The following is a 27,208-nucleotide window of genomic DNA, read 5'->3' as shown; positions in this document are numbered from 1 at the left end:
TAAATGGTTTGAGTTTTCTGCCAAATAATAATCTAATACACTATCAACTTTTAATCCAGGAATGGGCAACCTGTAGCACTTTCATTTTATTTTATTTTTAAAAGCATTAACTAGCCAGCTCATTTAAAAAAATATTGTGGTACTGCCACTAAAAACATCATCATCATAATTATTTATTAAATTTCTATACCACCTTCCATCTGAGGGTCACAGGGTAGTTTAAAATAAAAACACACAACACAATAACAGAACAATAACCCCCATCCCACAGTTTAAAATATCATAAAATCATAAAAAATACAGACCAAATGCCCAAGCACTCAGTAAATCTATCCTCTAAAAGCTCTTGGCAAATCAGAAATGTTTTCAGTGGGAGACGAAATATCAAAATTGCAGGTGCCTGTCTGATTTCAATGGGAATAGTGTTGCGAAGTAGGAGTGCCATGACTATGCTGAAAGGTTCCATTTACATAGAAACTTGGCCTAGTTTGCTGTAGCCTCTGGCATAATTTCAAAAGCCATCTGCATAAGCCAGGCCTCTGGCCAAAGGGATTTGTTCCTCCTCTTACAGCCTCCTGAGTGGGGGAAAAAGGAGAGGTGCCAGAAAGGGAGAGATGTGGTAGAAGGAGGGACAAAAATGGGTGGCCCTGCCCACTTTGGAGTTTGGTCCATTGGTCCAGCCCACCATCAACATAGATTAGTTTTTGGCCTGATAGATTTATTACTTCCAAGAGAATGTGCCCCTCAACAACTCAGGGATGGGGGTGGGAGGAAGGACATAGAGAATATCAGATTGGGCTGTAGATCACAACACTTCTCTGATGAAAATAAAGGTAAAGGGACCCCTGACCATTAGGTCCAGTCGTGGTCAACTCTGGGGTTGCGGCGTTCATCTCGCTTTATTGGCCGAGGGAGCCGGTGTACAGTTTCTGGGTCATGTGGCCAGCATGACAAAGCCTCTTCTGGCAAACCAGAGCAGCACACAGAAATGCCATTTACCTTCCCGCTGGAGCGGTACCTATTTATCTACTTGCACTTTGACGTGCTTTTGAACTGCTAGGTTGGCAGGAGCAGGGACCAAACAACGAGAGCTCACCCCATCGCAGGGATTCGAACCGCCGACCTTCTGATCGGCAAGTCCTAGGCTCTGTGGTTTAACCCACAGCACCACCTACGTCCCTTCTGATGAAAATAGGGATGTCCTATTCCATTATTAATAATAATGTTAATAATAATAATAATAATAATAATAATAATAATAATAATAATACCCTGCTCATCTGACTGGGTTGCCCCAGCCACTCTGGGTGGCTTCCAACATATATAAAAACATCAAACATTTAAAAAAACATTCCCTATATAAGGCTGCCAATAGCTGGAGACGCGGGTGGTGCTGTGGTGTAAACTACTGAGCCTCTTGGGCTTGCAGATCAGAAGGTCAGCAGTTCAAATCCCCACAACAGAGTGAGCTCCCGTTGCTCTGTCCCAGCTTCTGCCAACCTAGCAGTTAAAAGGCACACCATTGCAAGTGCTGCGTAGGTAAACGGCGTTTCCATGCGCTCTGGTTTCCATCACGCTGTTCTGCTGCACCAGAAGTGGCTAGTCATGCTGGCCACATGACCTGGAAAGCTGTCTGTGGACAAATACCAGCTCCCTTGGCCTGAAAGCGAGATGAGTGCCGCAACCCCATGGTTGCCTTTGACTGGACATAACCGTCCAGGGGTCCTTTACATTTTTACTTATCTCCTTGGCTCAGGGGTTGCATAACTCCATACCATCCAACATTTCTCCAATGAAAATAGGGATGTCCTAAGGAAAAGTGGGGCATTCTAGGTTCAAATCAGAAATGGGGGTGCCTTCTGTAAATCCAGGACTGTCCCTAGAAAATAGGGACACTTGGAGGGTTTGGTAACACAATGTATAAAATAACCATGTGCTCTAGAGTAATCCCATTAAGGTGCAATAATATTTGTTATAGGTCACCTCACCATCAACAGATGTTCAAAGACTATCTACAGAAGCAGAAGACCATAACTTTGCAGCTGTTGCCTGTTGAACACACCAACAAAAGAACACATTGGATTATTTTTAAAGTCCGTGGGGGGTGGAATAGTGATTTTGACAAGCTCATTATATTTAAGAAATATTGTAAAAAAAAATAAAAATAAAAAATCAGATTCAATTGCATGTAGAAGTAATTAATTTTCCATGGGTTATTTGAAAGCAAAGTAAATAAATAAAATAGTGTTGCTAAAAGCCAAGCAGCCAAACACATATTTGATAGAGGGGAATTGTTTACAGCAGTCCAGGAATTATTCTGAAATATGTCAACCATAAATTCTGTTCTGACCATTGAAAGTATCTGGGGGAATATAATACATTTTATATGCTGCATTATTGTATCCATCTGTGTTCCTAACAAACCATTTACCAACCAAAGGTAATACAGTTATTGTTGATTTAAGTTATGTATCTTAAGTGTATTTTTATACTGGAATCAACAAATCCAAACTCTCTGAGCATGTGATGCACGTTTTTATGAACAGTTCATAAATAAAACAATTGCTTATTTAAAGCAAGCTCTTTGCATTCTACCTGGCTGCTTTTTTGTATTATGGATTTTCCTGTCAAGCTGTTCAGAGAAAAGGTCATCAGGAAGTTTGATTGGGGAGAAAAGCATTTCCAGGGAACTTAAAATTAATCAAACGCCCTTCCTTTATATTTCCTTGTACTCGTATGTCACAGATAAATAACCCTGTCGCAACTGATCATTAACTTCTTTCTTCCAGCATGTTTGCCTTTGTGTTTTTAGCAAGCAAAAAGAATACTGTACATTTATAGCCCCATCCTAAACATGCTTAACCTGGGAGTATATTTCACTCCCAAGCAAGTTTGCACAGATTTTCTGCTCTAGACTATAAAACCCATACAAATCCCATGCACATTTACCAGGGAGTAAAGCCCACTGAACACAGTGAGGCTATTTCTGAATAAAGGCTGTCTGGTTACTTGGTATATTATTATTTATGCTGTCCTAAATTCCAGGAACTAGAATTGTTTGTCTTTCAAAAAGCATCCCATGGCCCATGGGTGGAACATATGTGGCCCTCCAGATGTTGTCAAATTCCAACTCCCATCAGCCCCTGCCAGCAAAGCCAGCAAGGGTGCCAACTTGAATAAAATATTGTGGGGGCCCTGTTGGCTTTTTGCAGTATGGTAGCACTACAAAGAGCTTGCTGGGGAGACCTTGCATTAAAAAGGGACTCAAAAATAACTTAAAGAGAAGGTTTTAATAAGAAAAACAAAAACTCCATTTACACTAAATACATCAACAAACCAGACCCAACAACCAAACCATCCCCCAGGGTCATGGGAGAGCTAGGTGCTGCTCCTTATATACTCTACCCAATTGCTGACATAGTTTAATCAGTACAACTCAGCAGCACCTGCTATGTTTCACAGCTGTAAAGCTGGGTCCCGTTAGTTTGCTCTGGCCCTTGCTCCGGCCCCTTAAAGACACACACATCGGGTGGAACAATGATGAACCTTTACATGTAAAGAAACCATTCAACAGGCCCAAGGTAAGCCCTGCCCCACATAATGGATCAAATGACAAGGTGCACACACCCTATTTGAATGGCAATGCCCATCAACTTTGCAGGGGCACAGCGCTCCCAAATATTTTATTGCAGGGGCCAAAGTTGCCACAGCCCCTAGGAGTTGGCTCCTATGATAGCCAGTGACCAGGGATGATGAGAAGTGGAGTCCAGCAACTTCTGGAGGGACAGAGCTTCCCATCCAGACTGAGCACATAAAAGGATTTCTCTTCAGTTTAATGGAAAAGAACGGCAGCTGTGCCCTTATGCCAATGGCAGTGGAGTTGCCACTTGGCCTGGTCTTTTCAGAACACTGGATTCCCAGGCATAGTGTATAGTTTAGCAGTAGCAGGGCTGGCCCACCCATGAGGCAAGGTGAGGCAACCACCTTGGGCGGCAGGCTTCACGGGGGCAGCAGATCCAGCCTCCAAGGAATGCATTGCCTGCTGCTGCTGCTGCCACTGCTGCAGTGAGAAGAAGAGGAGGAGTTTGGATTTGATATCCCGCTTTATCACTACCCGAAGGAGTCTCAAAGCAGCTAACATTCGCCTTTCCCTTCCTCCCCTACAACAAACACTCTGTGAGGTAAGTGAGGCTGAGAGACTTCAAAGAAGTGTGACTGGCCGAAGGTCACCCAGCAGCTGCATGTGGAGGAGCGGGGAAGCGAACCCAGTTCACCATATTACGAGTCCACCGCTCTTAACCACTACGCCACACTGGCTCTCAGTGAGAGCAACAGCTGTGGCACGCTCCTTGGAGACCAGTTCTGCCACTACAGTGGTACTTCAGGATGCAAACCGGATCCATTCTGGAGCCCGTTCACATCCTGAAGTGAACGCAACCCACGTCCATGCATCTGTGCGTGGGGAGAAGGGACAATTTAAACTGAGTAAAACGTGCAGTGGAAAAGGTTAAGCCTTCTGTCTGCCTTGCTTCTCCTTTGACTCTATTCCCTCCTTCCTGTGGCTGCTTTGGTTGGTTGGTTTAGAACAGGCATGGCCAAACTTGGCCCTCCAGCTGTTTTGGGACTACAATTCCCATCATCCCTGACCACTGGTCCTGTTAGCTAGGGATGGTGTGAGTTGTAGTCCCAAAACAGCTGGAGGGCCAAGTTTGGCCATGCCTGGTTTAGAAGAAGCTTCATGATGTCACAAATGTCCCACTTCAGCACAGGTCTCTCACTTCAGATCTAGTTTGGCTCATTAACCACATGGAAATGGCAAGAGCATCACACAGGTCATTGAAGAAGTGCTCCTAATCCCTATGAAACTGTTTTATACAGAGGTCTCCCTAGCTTAAGTACTGTCCACAGTGGTGGGCATTGTCAATCCTTACACATCTGGATGCTTAAGTGATGTCATTTGGGACAAAATTTGATTCGCTGTAGACATACATCTACAAGTTTGGAAAACCACATTCTTTGATTTCCCTTTGCTCTGGGTTATGTGTGAAGTCTGGGGGCATGAGTGAGCTAAATTGTGAAGTTAGGGGTGGGTGGGGTCAGGGAGATGCATTGAATTGACTCCAGCTTCTGCATCTACAGATGGGCATTCACATTCACCAGAGGCTTCCAGTCACAGCATAACAATGACAAGGGGGACCTGCAGTCAAACGTGCAGCTACTTCAGTACTATTTACCTGAGCAATTCCATGCCTTTTTTTTCTTTTTTCTTTTTTTGAGGGGAGGAGTGTTTCACCCCCATCCACTTTTTACCTCTGAAAATTCCAAACATCGTCTCCCATTGGACCAAGGAAAATCTATACAGCATTGTGGTGAACCTTGGAGATTTAAAACAGAGGAGAAAAATAATTAACAGAACAAGTTTTTCTAATTATTGAAAAATTCCAAGGCAGGAAATAAGAGCTGTGTATTGTAATACTGAGATCATTCATAATGGGAGCAAACTACTAAGTGGAATGGTAAATTAACTGTGTCCATAAACTATAAAATTGATTTTCAGCTTTATCTTCCCCCTCAGTATGCTGCAGTCCAAAGGCAAGCTACTATTGCCTCTGCTAGAAGGGATCATTTGAATGCTACCCTCACCCCTTATACAGGAGGCCACACCAAGATAATTGGCTTCGTCTGACCTTTAAAATGGATGTGCTCAGCAATTACAGGAACAGCAGAAAATCCAGTATCTTTTTAAAAATATAGTGGAGATGGCCATGAACATTCTGAAATGTTTCCAGCTGTGGTACATTAAATACTAACCTTTTTCAGAAAAGAATTGTTTTAGAAATGATTTTTTTCTTAATGCTGTTTGAGAAAACGCCTTCCCCAATCAGGTATTGTTGACACAGGGGCCAAGTGCTGAAGGGATTATGAGCCATGTATTTTTCACATGCTCTGTCTCCTCTTACTTGAAATATAAGCTACCTCCTTGAAACCGAATTAGACATTCGGGGGAAAGTAACTTGTAGCTTTCATCAAGTAAATTGTTTAGCTGAAATCTCCTTTCTGGGCAGGTAACTTTACTTACAGTTGGAGTAAGGCGGAGCTGGCAGTCCTGAGCCTTTTTGGATCCAGTACCATTGTCTCTCAAGACAGATGGATGCCAACAACTTTGTCCAACTGGGGAATGAAAAAGAATCTGGGATGCACCACAGCTGGGCTGCCTAGACTGATCTCCAGTTAAAAATAGCCTTTCATAAAAAATGGCAGAACATTCATCATCATCATTCCACCAAGGAAATGCCTCCTTATGGCCTCATCCAAATGGAAGCTTCCCACACATTAGGTTGTAGGGAGCAACCAGGAAGACATGGACCATATTTATTTATCTCTTGCAATTATTTATAAATCCTGCCAAGGTGGCTTACATATTACATATTTTAAAAATAGCAACATATGAAAAACACATATGTACACAGGTATTTTAGGCCACCAATAGAGCAATCCTAATCATAACTACTCAAAAGTAATTGGCTTTTGAATTCAGTGGAGCTTACTCCCAGGTAGGTGCGATTAGGGTTGCTGTAACATTGTGAACGAGGGCAGCCAGTGATGCAGAACAATATGGTTATGAGCTCTGCAGACAAACATGGAGTGCATTAGAAGGATGCTAAAATCAAGTCAAACCGCATTCTTGGGCCACAAAATAAGGGCAATCTAGGTAGAACTCAAGGGACGCGGGTGGCGCTGTGGGTTAAACCACAGAGCCTAGGACTTGCCGATCAGAAGGTCAGCAGTTTGAATCCCCGCGACGGGGTGAGCTCCCCTTGCTCAGTCCCTGCTCCTGCCAACCTAGCAGTTCAAAAGCACGTCAAAGTGCAAGTAGATAAATAGGTACCACTCCGGTGGGAAGGTAAACGGCGTTTCTGTGCGCTGCTCTGGTCCGCCAGAAGCGGCTTAATCATGCTGGCCACATGACCCGGAAGCTGTAAGCCGGCTCCCTCGGCCAATAAAGCGAGATGAGCGCCGCAGCCCCAGAGTCGGTCACAGCTGGACCTAATGGTCAGGGGGCCCTTTACCTTTACCTTAGGTAGAACTCAGGCAGGTTTTTGCTGGTATGGAAGTGGCTTCCAGTATGTGATGAGCTGCTCCACAGTGGTATTTCTCTAGAAAAAGAGGTACCAGCACCATGAACATCTCTCTTGTTCTCTTCTAATGGCGATGGCGCTCCACTGAGAGGTGTCAGAACTGAGTTCTGGTGAGTTCCGGCTGGGGAAAAAAATCCTGGTGCTCCATCACATTTACTTTTTGAAATCTAAAGAGATCTTTTGATAGCAGACAAGGATTGAGCACTGGGGCAAAAGGTGATGGAGTCCCAAATGTAAAAAAGAAGGATAGATGTAATACAGTTTCCTCAATGTTCACATTTCACTGAGAGGGACGACATGAAGGAGAGATACCTATCTCTGTTCTCCCCACACAAAAACTCCACATCCCACAAATTGACTTTCCTTTTGTAGTGAATATGTTTTGGGATTCAATTATGGAGGGACAACCCTTCAGAAGGAAAGTATGTGAACAATGCCTGATTGCAGGATTGAAGAAACAAAATTCACTCAAAGCTTTGCTCCTTAAGAATCATCACTCTTACAACCTTAGAGATCCTGGAAAATGGTGCAGGAAAGTGTGCATTTAAAAACTCCAAGAATGTTGAAGGAATCTCAAGGGGAAACATTGTTTTTGCATTTCAAGCTCATTTGTTCTCATTTAGCTGTGAGCGTATTAAGCTTGTAGCTTTTACAGAAGGCACATCGCATACTTTTCTGCATGCTTCTCCCTTCTATACACATCATTCTTCCTTTACTTTTGCTGTATTCCTTATCTCAGTAATTAAATTATGCAACTCATTTGAGTGTCTTGGACAACAGACAGTGTGAAAGATGGCATCTAAAGTAGGGGAATATTATTATACTATTTTGGGCACATACACCCCCGAGTAAATTGCTTATTTGGAACTTTCTGTGTGGGGCTTAATGTCACCCATGTGTTGAGGCCAAGCCTAACTTTATGGGACTGATCCTAGAATTGGTCGTCCTACCATTCTGTGTATGTCACCATGAGGATATGGTGGTGCTATTATTGAAGGAACAGATGCATTTAATGCAGACATGAGACTGGGGGTCCTCCAGACCAGTGAAGATTTTTGCAGGTGTATTTTTTGCAAAAACAGTGCATTCATGGTGGATTTATACCGGCAGTGGCGTAGCGTGGGTTGTCAGCACCCGGGGCAAGGCAAGTAATTTGTGCCCCCTAACCCATGGATTTGCGCCCCCTAACCCATGGATTTGCGCCCCTTAACCCTAACCCCCAAATGTTGCACCCGGTGCGGCCGGGGCCCCCCTGCACCCCCCACACTACGCCACTGTATACCGGACTGCCCCCTCATCATTCCATTCTATGAGTTGTTCTGTGATGCTAGATGTTATCACACTGTTGCCGTCTTGAAGGGCATTCTTGCACTGTAGAGCAGGGGTCAGCAAACTTTTTCAGCAGGGGGTCAGTCCACTGTCCCTCAGACCTTGTGGGTGGACAGACTAAATTTTAGGGGGGGGGATGAACGAATTCCTATGCCCCACAAATAACCCAGGGATGCATTTTAAATAAAAGGACACATTCTACTCAAGTAAAAACATGCTGATTCCCGGACTGTCTGCGGGCCGGATTTAGAGGGCGATTGGGCCGGATCCGGCCCCCGGGCCTTAGTTTGCCTCCCCATACTGTAGAGCAACAAAAGTGGAGCAAAGCATTAAACCTGAACATTCACGCTATAAAAAGTTGTAAGATTTCAGCAGCAAGCTATATGGCATACACTGATTGGAAAGGAATAGCATAACCACCCCAAAATGTTTGCAGGCACAAACAGTATTGAAAGCAGCACAAATCATCATGAATGCACAATTAAAGGGACATATTGAGGGGCCCTGGGTGTAGCTAAGGTAAAGGAACACCATGATTTTTCTAAAACCATTAACCAGAATTATATTTTATTTATGGAACAGGAGACCTTTTCTGTCACATAAATGGTCTTAACAACACCAACTTAACTAACAATGTTGGGCAAACCTCAGGTTTGTTTAGTTTGCTTCAGCTTTATTTAATTTGCTCTGAAACCTTGAGCCAAAGTGAATCAGACACTCAGTTTCCACTTCTGTGACAGAGTCAACCAACCACAAGAAGAAAAAGCAAGTTGGGTATAAGTAACATCCCTGTAACATCTTATGAATCTGTGGAGAGAATTACCAATAACCAAGTTACAAATCAGGCATAATGGCCTCAGTAAGAGACAGTAAGGCATGATTAAATCTCTCTGGCATCCATCTGATAAGTGCATTGAGCTGTTTAAATTTGATTTAAATCCCATTGATTTGGTGCTAAACCTTTTCCTGGATTGCACCAGGTGCTTTTGAAAGTTATGTAGTACTTGGCTTCAGGTCTGAAAGCTACCATTTCAAAAACGGCCGCTAAATTTGGTTTGGTTTGGTTATTGGTTTTCCAACAACAAAGCTGAGCTCAAAGCACGTCACAGCCATAACAAAGCAGTGGGAAATTACATAATGCCCCCATCAATATAACACTATTATTAAGATTTTTGAAATGTAAGGCATCCTAGTGCTGCAGCAATAAAACTGCAAGCACATGTGCAAAGCTAAAATGGGTCAGATATGGTTTCAGATTGGATGAGTGACGGTGTGTTGAAATTCCTGCGTTGCAGGGGGTTGGACTAGATGACTCTTGGGGTCTCTTCCAGTTCTACAAGTCTATGATTCTATTATAGTAAAACCTGAAATCATTTCAAATGTCCTCCTTGCTCTGCTCCTGCAGCTCTCAGACACATCTCACGATGACAGTTGTGTTACAGCTAATCCACATTCACGAACAGAAAAGGTCACCTGAATCAAGTCCATGCCTACAAAAGGATATTGTACTGGAGGGGAGGGGAAGAGTCCCTCCAACAACCTTGTTTGTAGGGCAGAAAAACTGGAAGCTACCCACCCAAGGTGTTAAGCAGTACTCTACTTCTGGCCTGGACTGCTAACCCCTCTCTTGGGCCCAGGGCATTATGCTGGCATCGCCTAACATTCTGCAGTCTAATATGGCTTTGAATATCAGTCACATTTACTGTTTAGCTTGTTTTTCCTTCTCTCAGCCAAGCAGCTGCAGCACTCCCCATCAAGCTGTGTTCAGGTTGCTGCATTGTCCTGTATTATTTATTCCTTTGCTGTTGATGGCTCGTTGGTGCCAGTATTATATTTTCTACAATTTATATTTGTTTTTAACTTTTAATTAACTTCCAAACAGTACTTTGCTTAATTTTGCCTGTATTCATTTTCCTAAACCGCCATAGCTTTCAAAATATTTTCACTAAATCCATTCCATTTATAGTTTTGGGATATATTACCATGCAAATCTGTGCATTTCATGCTCAGCTCCCTCGGTAAAACATAACTTGATTTTCTACTTCCCTGCTAATTTGTTTTCCTGTGCGGACACTATTAACTTTCACGGAGCACAGGAAAACAGTGGGTTTTCTTTCTTAATCTCATAAAACATTGACCTAATAAAAACCACATTTCCTATTATTGTCTGAGCATGTTATTCAGTGCTGTTTCTACAGGGCTGGCAGCCGACTTTATGTTCTTTTTTCAAGACTTGATGCCTGATTACATTTTTATAGCATTCTGGAACCACTTCAGGAAGCTGGTGAGGAAAAGAAATTACATAAATGCAAACATGAGGTGTCCACCATGGTTGCCATGGACAACCTTGAAGAAAATGGCCGCCCAGATGTTGTTGCTCCAACTCCCATCAGCCCCAGGCAGAATAGCCAATGGGCAGCGACGATGAGAGCCAGAATCCAATGAAAGTGCAAGAGCCACAGGTTCAACACCCCTGCTTTAAAGCATTTGGCATGGGGGGGCAGGGAATCTCTGGGATTCAAGACAGTTATTGCCAGTTAAAGTACTGAGGTAAATAAATAGTCTGACCTAGTAAAATGCAGGTTCTTGTGTTCCTAAACTCTGTTTAATTCCATTGTGCTCATAATTTCACCTCATCAATTTGTCTCTGTTGCTTATTTGAAACTTGACAAGATATGCCCAAAATAGCTAACTTTAATATTATGAAACTCAACACAAATTAGAGTAAACTCTGCCAAAACATAAGGCAAAAGAGATAGGTACAAAGAAACAGATGAAGGGGAAATTATTCCAAGTATATAGGAAAATAATCTTAAATTGAAGGAATTGATAGCAATTAGGAATCTGCCACCGAAGTCATTCCTGCCACAGTGGAACAGGCTGAAAGTGCCATTTCATGCTGCTTACTCAGACGTAAGTGCCACTGTGATCAATGGCTCCGACTCCTAGATAAATGTGCATTAGTTTGCAGACTAAGTGGCTAACAATGTTCTGAACTGCTGTGTAAAGATAGGTATGTAAATGTTATAATGCTGTTTTTAAAAATCAGTGCTATGCACCATTTTTCAATTATGCTTACAGTTCTAATCACACTTTAACGCAAGAGGTTCTGTCTTTTCAGATGCAGAAATGAGTTAAACAATGTTTTAAAAATTGTCGCTGCATCGCTGCATTATTTTTTTTTAAAGTGACAATCAACATGCACTCAGCACAGACATTTACAGCACATTGGAAGATACCCGTGGTTTCTTTGTGATGGTAGTCACTGGTCTGAAGTACCATCACTTTTTTTCTATTTTCTATTTTTGTTGCCATTGGCAGCCATTTTGTGCTGGGACCCACAGCTCTTTTATCAAGATATGAACCCTATTTGTAAAGCACCTTAATAGGGAACTGTTGCTTTTACCGTGTCTTCATGTCCTGAACCCCTGGGCTACCTGGCATCAGGTCAGCACACCAATCCAAAGTTCAAGGTCTGCAGGTCAACCCACACAAACAAACTCCAAAGTTCAGTAAACACAGTTTAGGGTTGATCCAAGGAGCCAAGTCCAAAGTCCAGCACTCAAGAATACAGCCCAGAGTCAAACCCAAAGCACAGTCCCATAGAGGTCAAGGAGAAGCCAACCCAAGGTTCATCAGCACAGACAGTCAAGCAGGCACAGCACTTCAGCTCTGCTTCCCTTTTGCACTTTGCATGCTGATTGCAGCATCTGGGCTTGCTGAGGCAGGTGATCCTCACCTGTTCTGAGTCTACTCCAGCTGAGGAATCACACACCTCCTCTCAGAGCTAGCGAGCCCCATCTGGCCAACTAGGAAGCTGGGCTGTGGGCCCTTTGCCTGCCTCGGCCTCCTAGAGTGTTCCTCATGCCTCAGAGTCTGTCGTGTTCGGGAAGACAGGGGCTCCTCTGACTGGTGATATGTCCTGCCGCTCTGGTTCCTGTGCAGTGACCCCCATCCCTTCACTATCCTCCATCGCCCCATATTTTCTACACCTCTTGTTCTCCATCCTTAGCTTGCCCCAGTGTGTCCTAGTCCCAGCTAAACCCCTCACTCGGATCCTCTTCTTCTCCCTGTCGTCCTGCCAGTTCATGACACCCCACAATAAATAATGGCTTCGGCAGTGTCAGCCTAAACAGGGCCCAAATGGCACTTCCCTCCTCCACTAACTTCAACACTTTAAACAAGCTTTGCTGTCACCATTTATACACCAATTCCTGCTTTCATCTTTCCTGTTCCACCATCATGGTGTCCCCTGAAGTGGGTTGCTTCACCCTGCTGAACAACCTGACACAGTGTGAAGGCCAATAAGCCCAGTAAGGAAACTTGAGTTTTAAATATTCCTGGAGGTCAGGGCTATGGATCTAGTGAACATGAAGTGCAACCTCATTCTTAAAACAGCCATCGTGTTGGCATTTGGAAGGAAGGACAAAGAATGGCTGCTCCACAGTGCCTAAAGAGAATATCAAAAGAGGGCACAGATTTGCAAGTGCTAATTTATATGTATAAATGCATATTTAGAAATACATTTCTATATTTTTACCTCAGAAGACAATGACCACGATGTGTGCTCGCATAGCCCTCTGTCTAAGGGCTACCTGTTGATGGGCAACTTTAAGGCCTCTTTGATCTCCCTTGTTTATCTTTAATCTGAACTTGAATGAGACACACCTTCAAATAGAGGATTGCCCCACTGCAAAGGAGGATATATGCCCATCCTAGGTTAATCCTAGAAAATCATCCGGGACCTAAGCTGGTGCTTAACCTGAATGTCTGTTTAACTGGAGGCCCAAATCATCCGTCAGGGTCTAAGGACCAGATTCCCTTGGCTCGCTTGTTCTCTTGTCTGCTGACTCCTTAGAAAAACAGCACTAGAGATGAAAAATTTCCTTGTGATCTAGTATCTGGGATTGTCATAAGATTTGTAGTAGTAGTAGTAGTAGTAGTAGTTGTAGTAGTTGTAGTAGTAGTTATTTAGACTTGTTAGAAGTCTGTTACCCAGTGCTATTTTCCTAGAAAAAGAGATGCTGGAACTCACCATGAACATCTCCCTTGTTTTCTTAGAAAGGCAATGATGCCCACATGAGAAGTGTTGGAAGTGAGTTCCGGTGAGTTCTGGTTGGAAATAAGTCTTGACTATACCCTTAAACATACAAAACACCTACCATTCATATAAAATTATAAATGCACACACACACAAAACAGCCACAGGAAGCTTTGGCAGAACACTAATTCCAGCAACATCACCTCAGTCCATCAAGAGCCTACAGGAAAAATGAAGTCTTTACCTGGTGCTGAAAAGCCACCAGGTGGACAAAGAGCTTTATGGGTCAGTACATTGAACTGCAAAAAGTTCTATGCAAGAAAAGAAATGCACATTTGACAGCTTCTAATACAAAGGACACTATGGGGGGCGATGACATTCATTATAAGGATATATCCTCTGCTATAAAACACATACCCAGCATCTTACGTTATTCCTTCAGTCATGAATGCTTCATCTTTCCAAATGTATCCATTACACTTCGTGATATTTGGAAGAATAATATATCCCTTGCTGAGACAGACGTACTTCTTGATGTTCATTTGATCCCTATAAATATTGCTCAAGGGGAGCTTTCACGAACCTCCATCCATTTTATTTTGCTATTGGAACTTGCCATTAAAACAGCATGATCTCTTTCTTTTTCTTTCTTGTATTATCTTATCTCATTTGTAAGGTATAAGCAAACAGCTCTTTTGTTCCGTTAAAGAAATCTTTCATATTCTTAACATTTTAGGTTAAAATATGCACTCCTTGGGAGATGATTGGACTAAAGACAAGCATATACACTAGAATAAAAAGAAGTGGAGAGTGAAAAAAATTCTCTTTTTTTTTTATAAAATTTTTATTGGGTTTTCACATTTTATATAGACAAAAACAAAAACACAAAAAACAAATAAACACATAAACAAAGAAAAAAAAAGAAGAAAACAACAACAAACATATATACTTTCCCGAAGATATTATTTCCTAACCCTGGTCATTGACTTCCCCCTACCCCCTCCCTTGCATCCCCATTTCCAAATTTATGTCAGCAAATTAGCATTTCCCTGTCCTAATATTAGTCCTTTTATAAAAGCAAACAAAATTAATTTTTTCTAAGTTGGACCTCAATTCCCTTCCATCGATTTCCCATTTTGTCTTGAATAATGATCTTTTTAACCAAATCGCATAATCATGAGTGTTGTTAGAACTTAACTTTTCCCTCCCTCCCATCCCCGGTTTGCGTCCCTTCCCAAAGCATGTCCAAAATAACAGTTCTTAGCCCGGGTTCCTCACGTCCGAGGCCCTCCAGTCTCTTTCAGTCCCTCTCCGCCGGTCTTGTTGGTAACCCTTTATGCCAGTCGTCACATCTCGAAAGAGTTCTTTCACCATCAACCCAAAGTCTCTTCCCATATTTGCAAACAGCTGCTGAAGAGTTTCCACAAGGCATGAATCTTGAAGGTAATCAAAGTCAGAGTCTATGTGGAGGCCCCAATTATATTTCTTTATTTTAAATTCCTTAATTTCATAGACTCCCAGGGCCTCCACTTTCGTCTTCTGCATCTTTCGTAGATTTATAGTAGATTTACTCCAATAATCTCCTTGTTTGTATTCCACAGGCGTCAGCTTCTGCTCAATATTTTCCCACATCACTTCTTCTCTTTCTTGTTTTGTCTTCTCCTCTGCTTTTATTATCATTTCTGGTTCAGCTGTGGATTCTTTCTCATTGAGGTCCTCTTTACATTCAGCAGGACTACTTGTTTCAGAAGTCAAGGTCATCAATTGTTCACTCATAGCCGTAGTCTGCTCTTGTAAGATTCCAACCAAATAAAACATCCTTTCGATTTCTCCCAGTATCTTTCCATCCACAGCCATTGTAATTCCACAGAATTCCCTCTAGAGGGAATCTGGTTACTTAGTATTCTTTTCCCCAACAGTCCTCTGTCTTGTTATTGTTTCTTTATTTCCAACAATTTTAGATCAATTGTAACTCTTTTTAATCCAGAGGTAACTTAGGTAGCAATTTTCCACTATTAACAGTCCGTTTGACAGCTTTGACAGCTGTCAAACTCTGCACTTCTTAAACCAGCTCCAAAGCAGGACGCTCCCGGGCCCGGGAGGGGGGGTTGTTTACAACAGAACATAAAACATCCAACACTCCTCTCTCCTGCTCAAAATTTCCAAATCTTGGAAGTTACTGTCTTTTTTAAAACTCACCCTTTACAGGGTAGGCACTCCAGCTTAGTTCTTTTTTCGTTGCTCTAGATCGTCTGCAAGGTAGGGGGTGCGGACTTCCTTTTAGCACATCCCCCGATCGTCTCAAATTCAGTGGATAAATTTCTTAAAAGCCAAGTCCAAATTACTCACGGGTTGTTTTTTCAGCCGAATTTCAAGGAAGGAAGTCAGCGCTCTCCGGTCATGGCTCGCGGCTTCGCTCAGCAGAGGTAGCGATGGACTCTCAGTGCCGCGCCACCCCCCGTATCCCCTCCGCAGCCTTTAAAAAGGCTCTTCGCGAATCAGGGGGGGCGTTTAAGGCACCCGCCAAGTCTTCAGTCCGCAGGCATTCCGCGCCTGCGGTTTTAAGGGTCCCCGTGTCGCCGGCACGGCAAAGACCCGTCCCCTGCTGAGCCGATTCCCTCCAGAGCTCGGAGGGAATCCGCCATTCCCAGATCGCGTCAACCCCGGAAGTCGAGAGTGAAAAAAAAATTCTCAATACAAACAAATGCTGAATAGTTGCTTCAGACCAACCAGTAGATGTTGCCTAAATATACATGAATAGTCTACTCTTTCAGAATAGAAGCACACAAATGAATACTTGTTCTTATACTGGAAAAGTAATTTTTCAGGACTCAGATACTCACAATCCATGGAAATGTTTCCATGAGGTTGAGTTCAGGGAGGCAGATATGCAAGCAGGTAGGGAGGAGTGGATCAAGGAATCTGTTTTCCCAATCAAACTGGTCAGTAAATTGCAGGTTACTTTCAGAAGTGATGCGAATCACACCCATTTCCTTTCAATTTGCATTTTTAGAAATCTGTTCATGTAACATATATTGTGGGAAGCATTGCTTTTAAAGATAAAATGATAGCTTGGAAAATGTGGCCCATGAATTGGTGGATTTTTATTAACTCTGCCCAGGTACCCAGCCCTACCCACCTTTCTTGGTTCAACTGACCAAATTGTGAAAAGATCTAGCATCCATCTGTGGCGCTTGTGTAAACCTCTCGTTTCTCAGTTTTGATCGCTCTGGTGGTTGTTAGGATACCTCTTGTTCCCCATGCAGCACACCTGGAACAAAGCAGTGGTATAACCAAGATATCATAGAAGAGGTCAGTATTAGACCTTAACAGGAAACCTCCTCAAGCGATGGAGGTGTTGGCTGTTCACAGAAGTCCTGCCCCCAACATTCAACAGCCTTACCCAACAGATCCCCACATTTCTTGTGTTGAATGGGAAGGTCTGAAGGGAGCTTTTCCTTCAATATGTATGGAAACTTCTGCATGATCAAGGACCATACTTTATCAGGGTCCCCAATTATGTGGAGGGTTCTACTTCTATTCAAGCAAACATGAGTAAGCACCCTCTTTAGACCTTCTCCACACATCATGAAGAAGATCAGGGCAATATGCACCAGGCAGGACTTATGTCTGTGCCCATGCTCCCATTCACAGTTTAAATATTCACCTGTTCAGGCAAATGCTAGACAAGAACTTTATTGTCTCATTACAACAAGAACAGTAACAGGAAACCTCTGAATATACCCAGGTACACCTAGGTCTCGGGCCACTTACTAACTCAGCTATATAATAAAAAAATTCCTTCCAGTAGCACCTTAAAGACCAACTAAGTTAGTTCTTGGTATGAGCTTTCGTGTGCATGCACACTTCTTCATACCAAGAACTAACTTAGTTGGTCTTTAAGGTGCTACTGGAAGGAATTTTTTTATTTTGACTATGGCAGACCAACACGGCTACCTATCTGTAACTCAGCTATATAATGACACTAAACTGTGTGTGGATATGCTTTCTGCAGACTCAACTCCTCTCAAAATGGTTAAGCAAGTCATGCCCAGATCTCATTGACTTTAATATTACTTGAACAGAACTATTCTGGAATAAGTGGACTAAAACCTCATATTCTGGATACAACCTTACTTTACGCATGAGAATTGAGACTCTCCTATATGGCTCTTTTCTTAAGATGAAATAATTATGGAAAGACAGTTGTAGCTCCTCAAACAACGGAGCCTCAACCAAATACATACATACATACTGAAATGTGTACTTCATTTTTAAGGCATAGTAAAACCACCATCTGAAACAGTGGCTCACACTTGTCTTGTAGCTAAAAGCAACACATACAAAGCTAAATTTCAGAAAAGGTGTATAGTCATGTTGAAATTATTTCCTGTGTCAAATTTAGAGATCTGAGCAATAAAAAGCTAACCGGATTGAGATATCATGAGAAAAAGAAACCTAACTGAAACACATGAAAGAGAATTAGCATCTTTTAATAAAGCTGAGCATCGGAGAGTTTGCTGAAGCAGAATTTTTCAAAGTAATGGCAATATAAATATTGAATAAAACAGAAAAATCAGGACAGTTGGCTGTCTTAAAAGATACATACACCCAGCAGGATATGTTTGAAAAATGTGCAACCAAAAGGATCCTTCAAGATAGATGAAACCAAATGTAAACAAATGAGACCTCCACAGAACTGAGGAATAAAAAATGCAGGTCTAACAAGAAATGCTAACATTGTGACCCTCCAGATGTGATGGGACTCCAACTCCCATCAGCACCAGGCAGAATGACCAATTGCCAGAGATGATGGGAGTCAACATCCCACAACATCTGGAGGGCTGCAGGATATCCACACCTTGCTTAATGGATCAAGTAGCTGTGCTGGAAGAATTGACTCAGTGGGCAATGAACAAACCTTTAGTAGCACTTAGAGATGTTGACATTTCTCACATGCTGTGGCAAATTTCATGCTTTTCTTCTTCAAAGCTTCTATAAAGTTCAGCCAAAAACAAAGCAAAAAGGGGAGGCATGTTCTCCTTGTCATATTGTCCCATTCTCCTGATTTGGGTGCAGCTACAGAGCCTAGGACTTGCCGATCAGAAGGTCGGCAGTTCAAATCCCTGTGACGGGTTGAGCTCCTGTTGCTTGGTCCCAGCTCCTGCCAACCTAGCAGTTCGAAAGCACGTCAAAGTGCAAGTAGATAAATAGGTACCACTCCAGCGGGAAGGCAAATGGCATTTCCGTGCGCTGCTCTGGTTCACCAGAAGCGGCTTAGTCATGCTGGCCACATGACCCGGAAGCTGTACAACGGCTCCCTCGGCCAATAAAGCGAGATGAGCACTGCAACCTCAGAGTCGGTCACGACTGGACCTAATGGTCAGGGGTCCCTTTACCTTTACCTTTATATAAGGGGGCAAAGCAGAGAAAACCTTATTCCAAAGGATGCAACACATGCTTACCCCAAACGTTACGCTAAATAAGTAAGTTGCAGAGAAGTACCAATAATGTACACTTCTCCCAACAACCTCTAGAGTCTTACCTTCGGATCTACACAGAATGTGCTAGGAATAACCCTATTAAGCTATATGGAGAAGGAAGATGATGCAGAGCAATGCACAATCCAGTCAGCCGAGTGCCAGATTCATAATTTGTGAAAACATCTTGGGCACTGGAGAAGGGGTACGATTTGTGGCATCTGCACTAAAGATAAATTCCTGGTGTCTGGCATGTTAATGGCTTGCTGCTGCTCAGCCAGGCCTCTTAGTTCACCACCGTTTCCTCCTGCCAATCATTCACTCCAAGCTGAAAGGCAAGGAGATGATTTACCTTCTTAGAATTGATTTACTTCCACTGAGCTCACGTAAGCTGCATGGGCCTATCAGATTCTGAGGTCAAATGGGTCTATAAGAGAGGACAAAACTGTCCAAACTCGCTTTGCCTCTTACCTTTGCGGAGAGTCAACTGGGCGATCATGTCACAGTGGGCCTAACAGGGGCATTTCGGTCAATAAGCCTTTGAAGAAAATCAAACTGCTGAAGGAAAACTCTCAACGAATATATAACCAAATCCCACAAAAAAGGAAAAGAGAACAAAACAAAGGGCTTTTATTCAAAAGTGTTCATCCGCACTGAGTTACGCTCACAGGACGCAACAAAGAGGTTTGCCATAATTTCAGTCAAATGGCAAAATGGTCAGAAGGTGGCAATTTTCTGCGTTCTGCCAAACCTAACAATGCAAAGCCCTGGAATGTTTTCCTTGGTTACCAAGGTAACAGAACCGCAGCATACGGAACAGAGGGCTCAAGAGTGACTTAGTGTAGCAGGCTAAAAAAAGATGTACTTGGCTGATTGATACAGCTTCACACAGTGGTTTCCAAGGGATGCTGGTTTTGGTTAGGTATGTTAAATAAAAATCGCACCTTTTATCGATGACATGTTGCACTTCCACACAGTCCAGTGAGACACTCCCTGAGTGTAGTATATTTTCTTGGTTCCAGGTGGGAGAAAGGAGTGTTTTGTTTTAATTGCATACTGCACGGAGACATGCAGACACATATACACCCTGCCTCCTGAGATCAGGCAGACGCCTTCACTGTACTCTTTTGGTTAAAAGCATTTAGACAATCCTAACCAGAAATGTATAATGTTGATGTATGTTTCAATCTGCTTGTAGTTTATTGCTGATCTTATTGAGGGTTTGAAATGTTTTAATTAGCTGTTTTTACTAATAATTTTAGGGACGCGGGTGGCGCTGTGGGCTAAAGCCTCAGCGCCTAGGGCTTGCCGATCGAAAGGTCGGCGGTTCGAATCCCCGCGGCGGGGTGCGCTCCCGCTGCTCGGTCCCAGCGCCTGCCAACCTAGCAGTTCAAAAGCACCCCCGGGGGCAAGTAGATAAATAGGTACCGCTTACCAGCGGGAAGGTAAACGGCATTCCATGTGCGGCTCTGGCTCGCCAGAGCAGCGTTGTCACGCTGGCCACGTGACCCGGAAGTGTCTTCGGACAGCGCTGGCCCCCGGCCAATAGATGTGAGATGGGCGCACAAACCCCAGAGTCTGTCAAGACTGGCCCGTTCGGGCAGGGGTACCTTTACCTTTACCTTTTACTAATAATTTTATTGTTTTATTCTCTTTGTAAACCACTTTGAGGTATTTTTGTTTTACCATCAAGTAGTGCATAGATTTTTTGAAATAAATATACTACCCACTCTAAGAATAATATGGAGGATTTTGCTGAATTGCACAGATTTCTCAACCTCCAGTATCGGGTCTCCATTTCAGCCCATTACACAGCTATGTGCAGGCACAAGACTCCTCATCCGGCCTTACAGCTGGAAATTAACAGAACCAGTGTGAAATGGCAAGTGTCTAGCCGTCACAGTTGAGAAGATGAAAACAGGCAAGTTCACAGCTTGAGTCATAACATAATGCAGGATATTGTCAGTTGACCCACACCTTCCTGTTCCAATGTTTGGTGTTACCATAAATTGGGAAGAAGGTAGCTTGGGATCTACTGATTGATCTCTAGGTGACTCAGAAATAGATTGGTGATGATTTTGAGTCCCAGTTCTGGCTTTTCACTCCAGCTGCCAGCAGTGGTCCTTCTGCCCTCCAGTTGTCACCACGGGAGGCTTCTGCACAATCATCTTGCCAAGAGAGAAAAAGCAAGCTGTGTACACATTACTGCTTGAAATGCAGCTAGGTTTTTACTTTTCTCACATTGAAGAAGTATTTCCTAAGGAACAATATGGATTGTAGCTAACATTGTGTGTATCCCGCTTCCATACCAGGAACATATTGGACGCAGAGTAAATGGGATTATGTACACAATTACAATTGTATTTTTTATGCTGTTATAGCTCTCTCCCCCATCCCATCCCACAATGCCTATTGTTGCAGTAATCTTATGCAAACTGCTTTATGAGGCTTGCATGAAAAGCAATATACAGTGGTGCCTCGCAAGACGAAATTAATTCGTTCCGCGAGTTTTTTCATCTTGCGGTTTTTTTCGTCTTGCGAAGCACGGTTTCGGAAAAGTTTTGGAAAAGCTTCAAAAATACCAAAGTCTTCAAAAACCTCAAAAAAGGCTCCTACACTGCGTGCTATGAGTTGCTCCTCGAAGTCAAGTCGCAACTGTATTAACAGTTTTAAGAAAAAGGAAACAAACTTGCAAGACGTTTCCGTCTTGCGAAGCAAGCCCATAGGGAAAATCGTCTTGCGAAGCAACTCAAAAAACCAAAAACCCTTTCGTTTTGCGAGTTTTCCATCTTGCGAGGCATTCGTCTTGCGAGGTACCACTGTATAGAAACTATAAATAAAAGAAAATAAATCATACTACTGAAATGGCAAAAACAAATCTTCTTTGGGGGTGGAGGGCAGAATAGCCAAATGGTATTTCTGCAGGAAGACAGTGCGCTCAGTTCAGCTCTGAAACCGAAACCAAATGGCTGGGTTCAGAAGCCTTTCAATCTAAGGGCATGATTTTCATACCTAGCTCCCTTAGTGAATCTCAAGGTTCTAGTGGAAAAACAAAGTAGATTCCACAAGACTGAAATTTGTTCACCCCTTATATAAGCCCTATTCTACCTTTCAAGAGCTCCAAACTTTAAATGCACGCAAGGGAGCCAACTTGAATATGGGAGCGGGACGGGTAAGCAATTAATCGAGCAAAAGGATTTAGGTGCTTAATAATATACTTAGCTTCCACTGATCTCAATAGGATCTATACTTGGAGAACACCTCCTGTATTTATTGTTTCTAGGGCTTAAAAATGCCACAATAATCAGACAGGAATTAAATTAGTTTCAGCAAAGTGTGCTCATAATGAATTCATTGTATTTGACTTTGGTCTGCAGAAAACTGCTATTCCTCTTGCAACAAAAAAAGGGAACACCACTGAAGAGTTTTTGGACTTGATACCCCACCTTTCACTCCCCTTAAGATGTCGCAAAGCGGCTAACAATCTCCTTTCCCTTCCTCCCCCACAACAAACACTCTGTGAGGTGAGTGAGGCTGAGAGACTTCAGAGAAGTGTGACTGGCCCAAGGTCACCCAGCAGTTGCATGTGGAGGAGCGGGGAAGCAAACCCGGTTCACCAGATTACGAGTCCACCGCTCTTAACCACTACACCATGCTGGGTTGATAGGTTTATATCTACAAGACAGCTAATGCTATGAACTCAATCCAGTGTTCCCGCTCCTTGGGAGAGGGGAGCTGCCCACAGAGGAATCGGCAATAAGCAGAGTCTCCAATGTACAGAGCAGCGTATGAGAAGGGCGAGTATGATGAGGTTATCCCTGAAATTCTGTTGTCAGTCAGTAGATAATTTTGGCACATGTGTTCAAAATTCTAATTCCAAAATGGCGCCGTTGAGGACAATTAGGTCATTGTGACACTTTTTTTGTCTTTGATTTGGAAGGTAAACCCACTCAAAAAATAAAAACACAGACTAATAAAAACCAACCACTTTTTAATATTTCAGAAATACAGTCTATGAGAAAGGAAATAATAAATATTCAATACTAAATAATAATGGTAAGAAAGATCATTTTGCTAAGATGAAGTCAACCACACTTTGGGGGGGGTGTCCTCCCCCCAAGAAACTGTCCTTCAGTCCATCAAAAGACCTGGAGTGAAGAGCCATCGTTCAGATTTCATAAAATGCAGTACAGCCAGTTTGGTGCAGCTTAGGATCATTATTTTTTTTGGAATAGACACATTTTGCTTTCTTTAGTGGCAGAAGCAGCTAGCTAACAATTCGCAGCGTGGTCAACCTAAGAGTAATCTTCAGGCATCAGCAAGACCAACAGCTGGCAATACACTGGGAACGGGCATCGCTGGGAAGCGCCACAGGAGTGCCTGTCAATTGCATTTGGCACTGCTGACACTCCTCCTACAAAATCCCCTCCGCTTTCGTCCAAGGAAAGTGAACCACTTAGGAGTGCTTCCTTTTCTTTATCGCTTCTGCTTTGACAGCCAAGCTCTTTGCACATATGGTGAGGACCACAATGAGGACCCCAACCAAGAATGTCACCACCGGCCAAAGGAAGCAGTGCAAAAGAACCGACTCGTCGTGTGTGCGTCGTAACAGTACGTCGTCCGGTCTGCAATAGGAAAGGCAGAATTACAGGGGGAAGGAAGCGAGGAAAGCAGGGCAGAAAAACCAAGACACCCAGAGTAGATTTTTAAATGGGTGAGGCCTGCAGTGGAAATTGGTAAACATTATCTCCAGTGCTTCAACCTGCAGGACCATCCGATTAGTGGGATTCCACCCTGTAAATAAAGTCAAACAATAAAAAGAAGAGGAACTACAAGAAGTTCTACAAATTACCACCATGGTGCATGGCAAATATTAACTGGAAAGAGAAATTCTAGAGTTTTCCACATTTGAAAATGACTCAGAGAAACATTACACAACAACTTCAGACTGCGTAACATTTTCAATAAGTGCATAGGTATTGGGATATACAAAAATATTTTAATTTTCAAAAATATATCCAAACATCTTTCCTTTAAATTAAGCCAATAATAGTTAACTATGCAAGTGGAAAAAACTGTGAGATACAGGATACATGGACAACAGTTATTATCTCAAATCTTGAATTATGCCATCTGAGTTGATTTATGTGTCTAAGCATCCGCCTCAAACAACTGGGGGATTGAAAAAAGACCAGCAACCAGCTTGCTGCGTGAACCAAAGGTGGCAACACAAACCCACAGTGAGGCCAGCTCCTCGTGCCCAGCCAATAGTGATGGTTAATGGGTTTCCCTAGGGTAGGACACCTTATTGATTTGTATCCCTAGGTTGTAAAAAGTGCTTTGGAAAAGAACACAACAACGGAATCTGACTTGTGTTCCTGTGAACACTTAGGGCGCTTCCAGACAGAACGTTTGGCACTGCCAATCCCCCAAAACACTGTGTATTTTGTCTCTTTCCCATAAATGCAATGAAGCAGGTGAGTTGGAGCTCCCATGGGGTAATATTTAGACCGCATCACCAATCGGTTTATATGACATATACTACATTTGCAGATATCTACATTAGCACATCCCCTTCATGGATCACTGCCTTGCCGTGGCGAAAGGGCTTGAATAACTCAGAGAAGCTATGAGCTATGCCGTGCAGGGCCACCCAAGATGGTCAGGTCATAGTGGAGAGTTTTGACCAAATGTGATCCACCTGGAGCAGGAACCGGCAAGCCACTCCAGTATCCCTGCCAAGAAAACTCCATGGACAAAGACAACAGGCATATAAAAGTTATGACGCTGGAAGATGAGCCCCTCAGGTCAGAATGCGTCCAACATGCTACTGAGGAAGAGCGGAGGACAAGTACAAGTAGATTCAGAGCTGATGAAGCGGCTGGGCCAAAGCCGAAAGGACGCTCAGTTGCGGATATGCCTGGAAGCGAAAGGAAAGTCCAATGCTGTAAAGAAAAATATTGCATAGGGACCTGGAGCTACCAGCATGAATTTGACCAAACTGCGGGAGACAGGGGAAGACAGGAGTGCCTGACGTGCTCTGGTCCATGGGGTCGCGAAGAGTCGGACACGACTAAACGACTAAACAACAACAACAACATTAGCACATTTCTTGGGAGTGTGGGTGCTCTGATGTGCATGTGAAGCACCCACACCTGTAAACGTTTATCCATTCACTTCCCTGAAAGCTACAGTTCCATGAACACCTGGACAATTCAGGCAATGGGTCTGTTTCCTGTGAATGGGGAAACTTCTCTGAGAGGAACTTCATGGGCAGTCTTGCACTCCTAGAATTCTGGGCTAGAGTGCCTTTCCGAGTCATCAACATCCTCATGCAGCTTTGCAGATCTCTCTTGATTGCAGCTCACTGGCCCTCTTCTTTAGCCTGCCCCACCCCTGTAAGACTCCACTCACTTCCTTAATTCTGTTACATAAATGAAATGCATTCAAAGACAGATTGTCTTGCACAGCATGATCTTTTCAGCATGGGGTCCCGGTTTCAATCTGGATTTGGTTGCCACTCCAAAGAGGAGAGATCAAACTACGAGGACAAAGCAAAGCCTAACAGATGCTCTAAAGCAGAACAGTCTTGTAACAGTAAGTCCTCCGCCAGCAAGTAATTATTCCAAGATGGATGACCCCCAGGGTGCAAACTAGTGATCCTCAGATAGTCATTGGTCTATTACATGCTTTCATTTACTGAACCCTAATCAAATATTTGTGTATAGCACTTTCTCCTGGCACAGGATAAAGGGTACAGCTGCCAAGTCACAATGGGAAATAAACAATGAACTTATTTCAGCACAATAGGTGAGGATATATGCACAGCCCCCAAACTGCCATGCTAATTGCTTGCAGTATTAAAAAGTGGTGGTGGTGGGGAGATAGGCAAAGTCAACACCTGGCAAACAACTTTCCTTGAGCAAACAGAATCTCACTCTTCAACGAGATGCTTAGTAGGGAGTACAGTGAGACCCACACCGGTTCCCAGCCAACTGCAGTAACACAGCAAAGTTACAGCAATTTGGGCTGTTTGGGTTTAGGAAAAAAGGTGAGTGTGGGATCAGAGAGCCATGTGTGGCGTGGAGAGACTCCTCCATCTCTTGTAATACTAGAAGGTAGGGTCATCCAAGAAGGCTGACTGTTGGAAGATTCCGGACAAAGTGAAGTACTTATTCACACAGCCCATGGTTAAAACGATGACATTTCCTCCAAGATGTAGCTACAGTCAACAATTCAGGTGGCATTTAAAGAGGATTAGATGAATTTGTGGTGGTTAAGTCTACTAATGGCTACTAGGCATGATGTCTGTGTGTGAACTATCTTCAGCCTCAGATGCTGTTAGCCTCTTAACACCCACTGCTGAGGAGAGCACTCTTTCCTCATGTCTTGCTTATGGGCTTCCCGTAGGTATATGGTCCACAACGGTTAGGAACAGGTGGCTGTACAGCGGCCGCATTCACACCATACTTTTAAAGTGCTACGATACCAGCTTTGAATAATCACAGCTTCTCCCAAAGAATTAAGGGAGCTGTAGTTTATTAAGGGGCCTGAGAGGTCCCTGTTCTCCTCACAGAGCTACAAGGCTTCAGAGTTCATGACTATTAGGCCACTCTGAGAATTGTAATTCTGTGAGGGGAACAGGCAGTGCTATTTTTCTAGAGAAAGAGGTGCCAGAACTCACCATGAACACCTTCCTTTTTCTCTTAGAATGGCAATGGCGCCCACCTTAGAGGTGCTGCCAGAACTGAGATCCGGTGAGTTCCAGCTGAAAAAAAGCCCCAGGAATAGGGGTCTCCTAGCAACTCTCAGCACCCTTAATAAACTACAGCTCCCACAATTCTTTAGGAGAAGCCATGATTGCATAAAGTAGTGTCACAGTGCTTTAAATGTATGGTGCGGATGTGGCCTGGGCAGGTCTTGGGTTTGATCCAGCGCATTAATTCTTGTGGTCTCAAGCTAGCCCACACAGTTGTCCTACTGCTCCAGGAGGCATCATCTCTTAAAGCTTGTGCACCTGCAGCTTTTGACAGTGGTCCAATAATTGTATTTTGCTGTGCAATCTGACATTATCAATGATGGTAAAGCTGAGAGTACAAGCTGGGACATCTAACACGGGTTTTGCACATACAGGATGTTAGGATAATAATAATATCTGGTTTAAATATCTGGTTTAACAGATATTTAACTGGTGACTAGACTGGTGACTAGGAGGGGCT

The 27,208-nt window shown here is 43.2% G+C and overlaps 1 protein-coding gene and 1 long non-coding RNA gene across 8 annotated transcripts in view; both read right to left on the bottom strand.

Moving 5' to 3' along the window:
- Positions 1–19,739, bottom strand: part of LOC309542382 — a 31,096-nt gene extending 11,357 nt beyond the window's left edge. Inside the window, exons 1-6 of one of the 7 annotated variants that reach the window (XR_014224220.1) lie at positions 19,461–19,739; positions 19,055–19,317; positions 18,431–18,588; positions 16,649–16,780; positions 13,927–14,297; positions 11,544–12,918 (exon numbers count right to left, since the gene is read on the bottom strand). This is a non-coding gene — a long non-coding RNA (uncharacterized lncRNA). Of the gene's footprint in view, positions 1–1,988; positions 2,050–11,543; positions 12,919–13,775; positions 14,298–16,648; positions 16,781–18,410; positions 18,589–19,054; positions 19,318–19,460 lie in introns of those variants that run through there. The other 6 variants (XR_014224216.1, XR_014224217.1, XR_014224218.1 and 3 more) reach the window with 6 other exon arrangements.
- A 3,224-nt stretch (positions 19,740–22,963) lies between these two features.
- KCNMB4 (potassium calcium-activated channel subfamily M regulatory beta subunit 4) overlaps positions 22,964–27,208 on the bottom strand; it is a 28,993-nt gene continuing 24,748 nt past the window's right edge. The window contains exon 3 of the mRNA XM_082241151.1: positions 22,964–23,614. Coding sequence (XP_082097277.1) covers positions 23,446–23,614 — 169 coding nt within the window. The 3' untranslated portion in view covers positions 22,964–23,445. The remainder of the gene's footprint in view (positions 23,615–27,208) is intronic.

This window comes from Podarcis vaucheri (assembly GCF_965113315.1).
Source record: "Podarcis vaucheri genome assembly, chromosome: 10".
NCBI classification, from domain to species: Eukaryota; Metazoa; Chordata; class Lepidosauria; order Squamata; family Lacertidae; genus Podarcis; species Podarcis vaucheri.
Note: the sequence above shows the minus strand (reverse complement) of the source record. Positions and strands in the feature narration are given on the sequence as shown.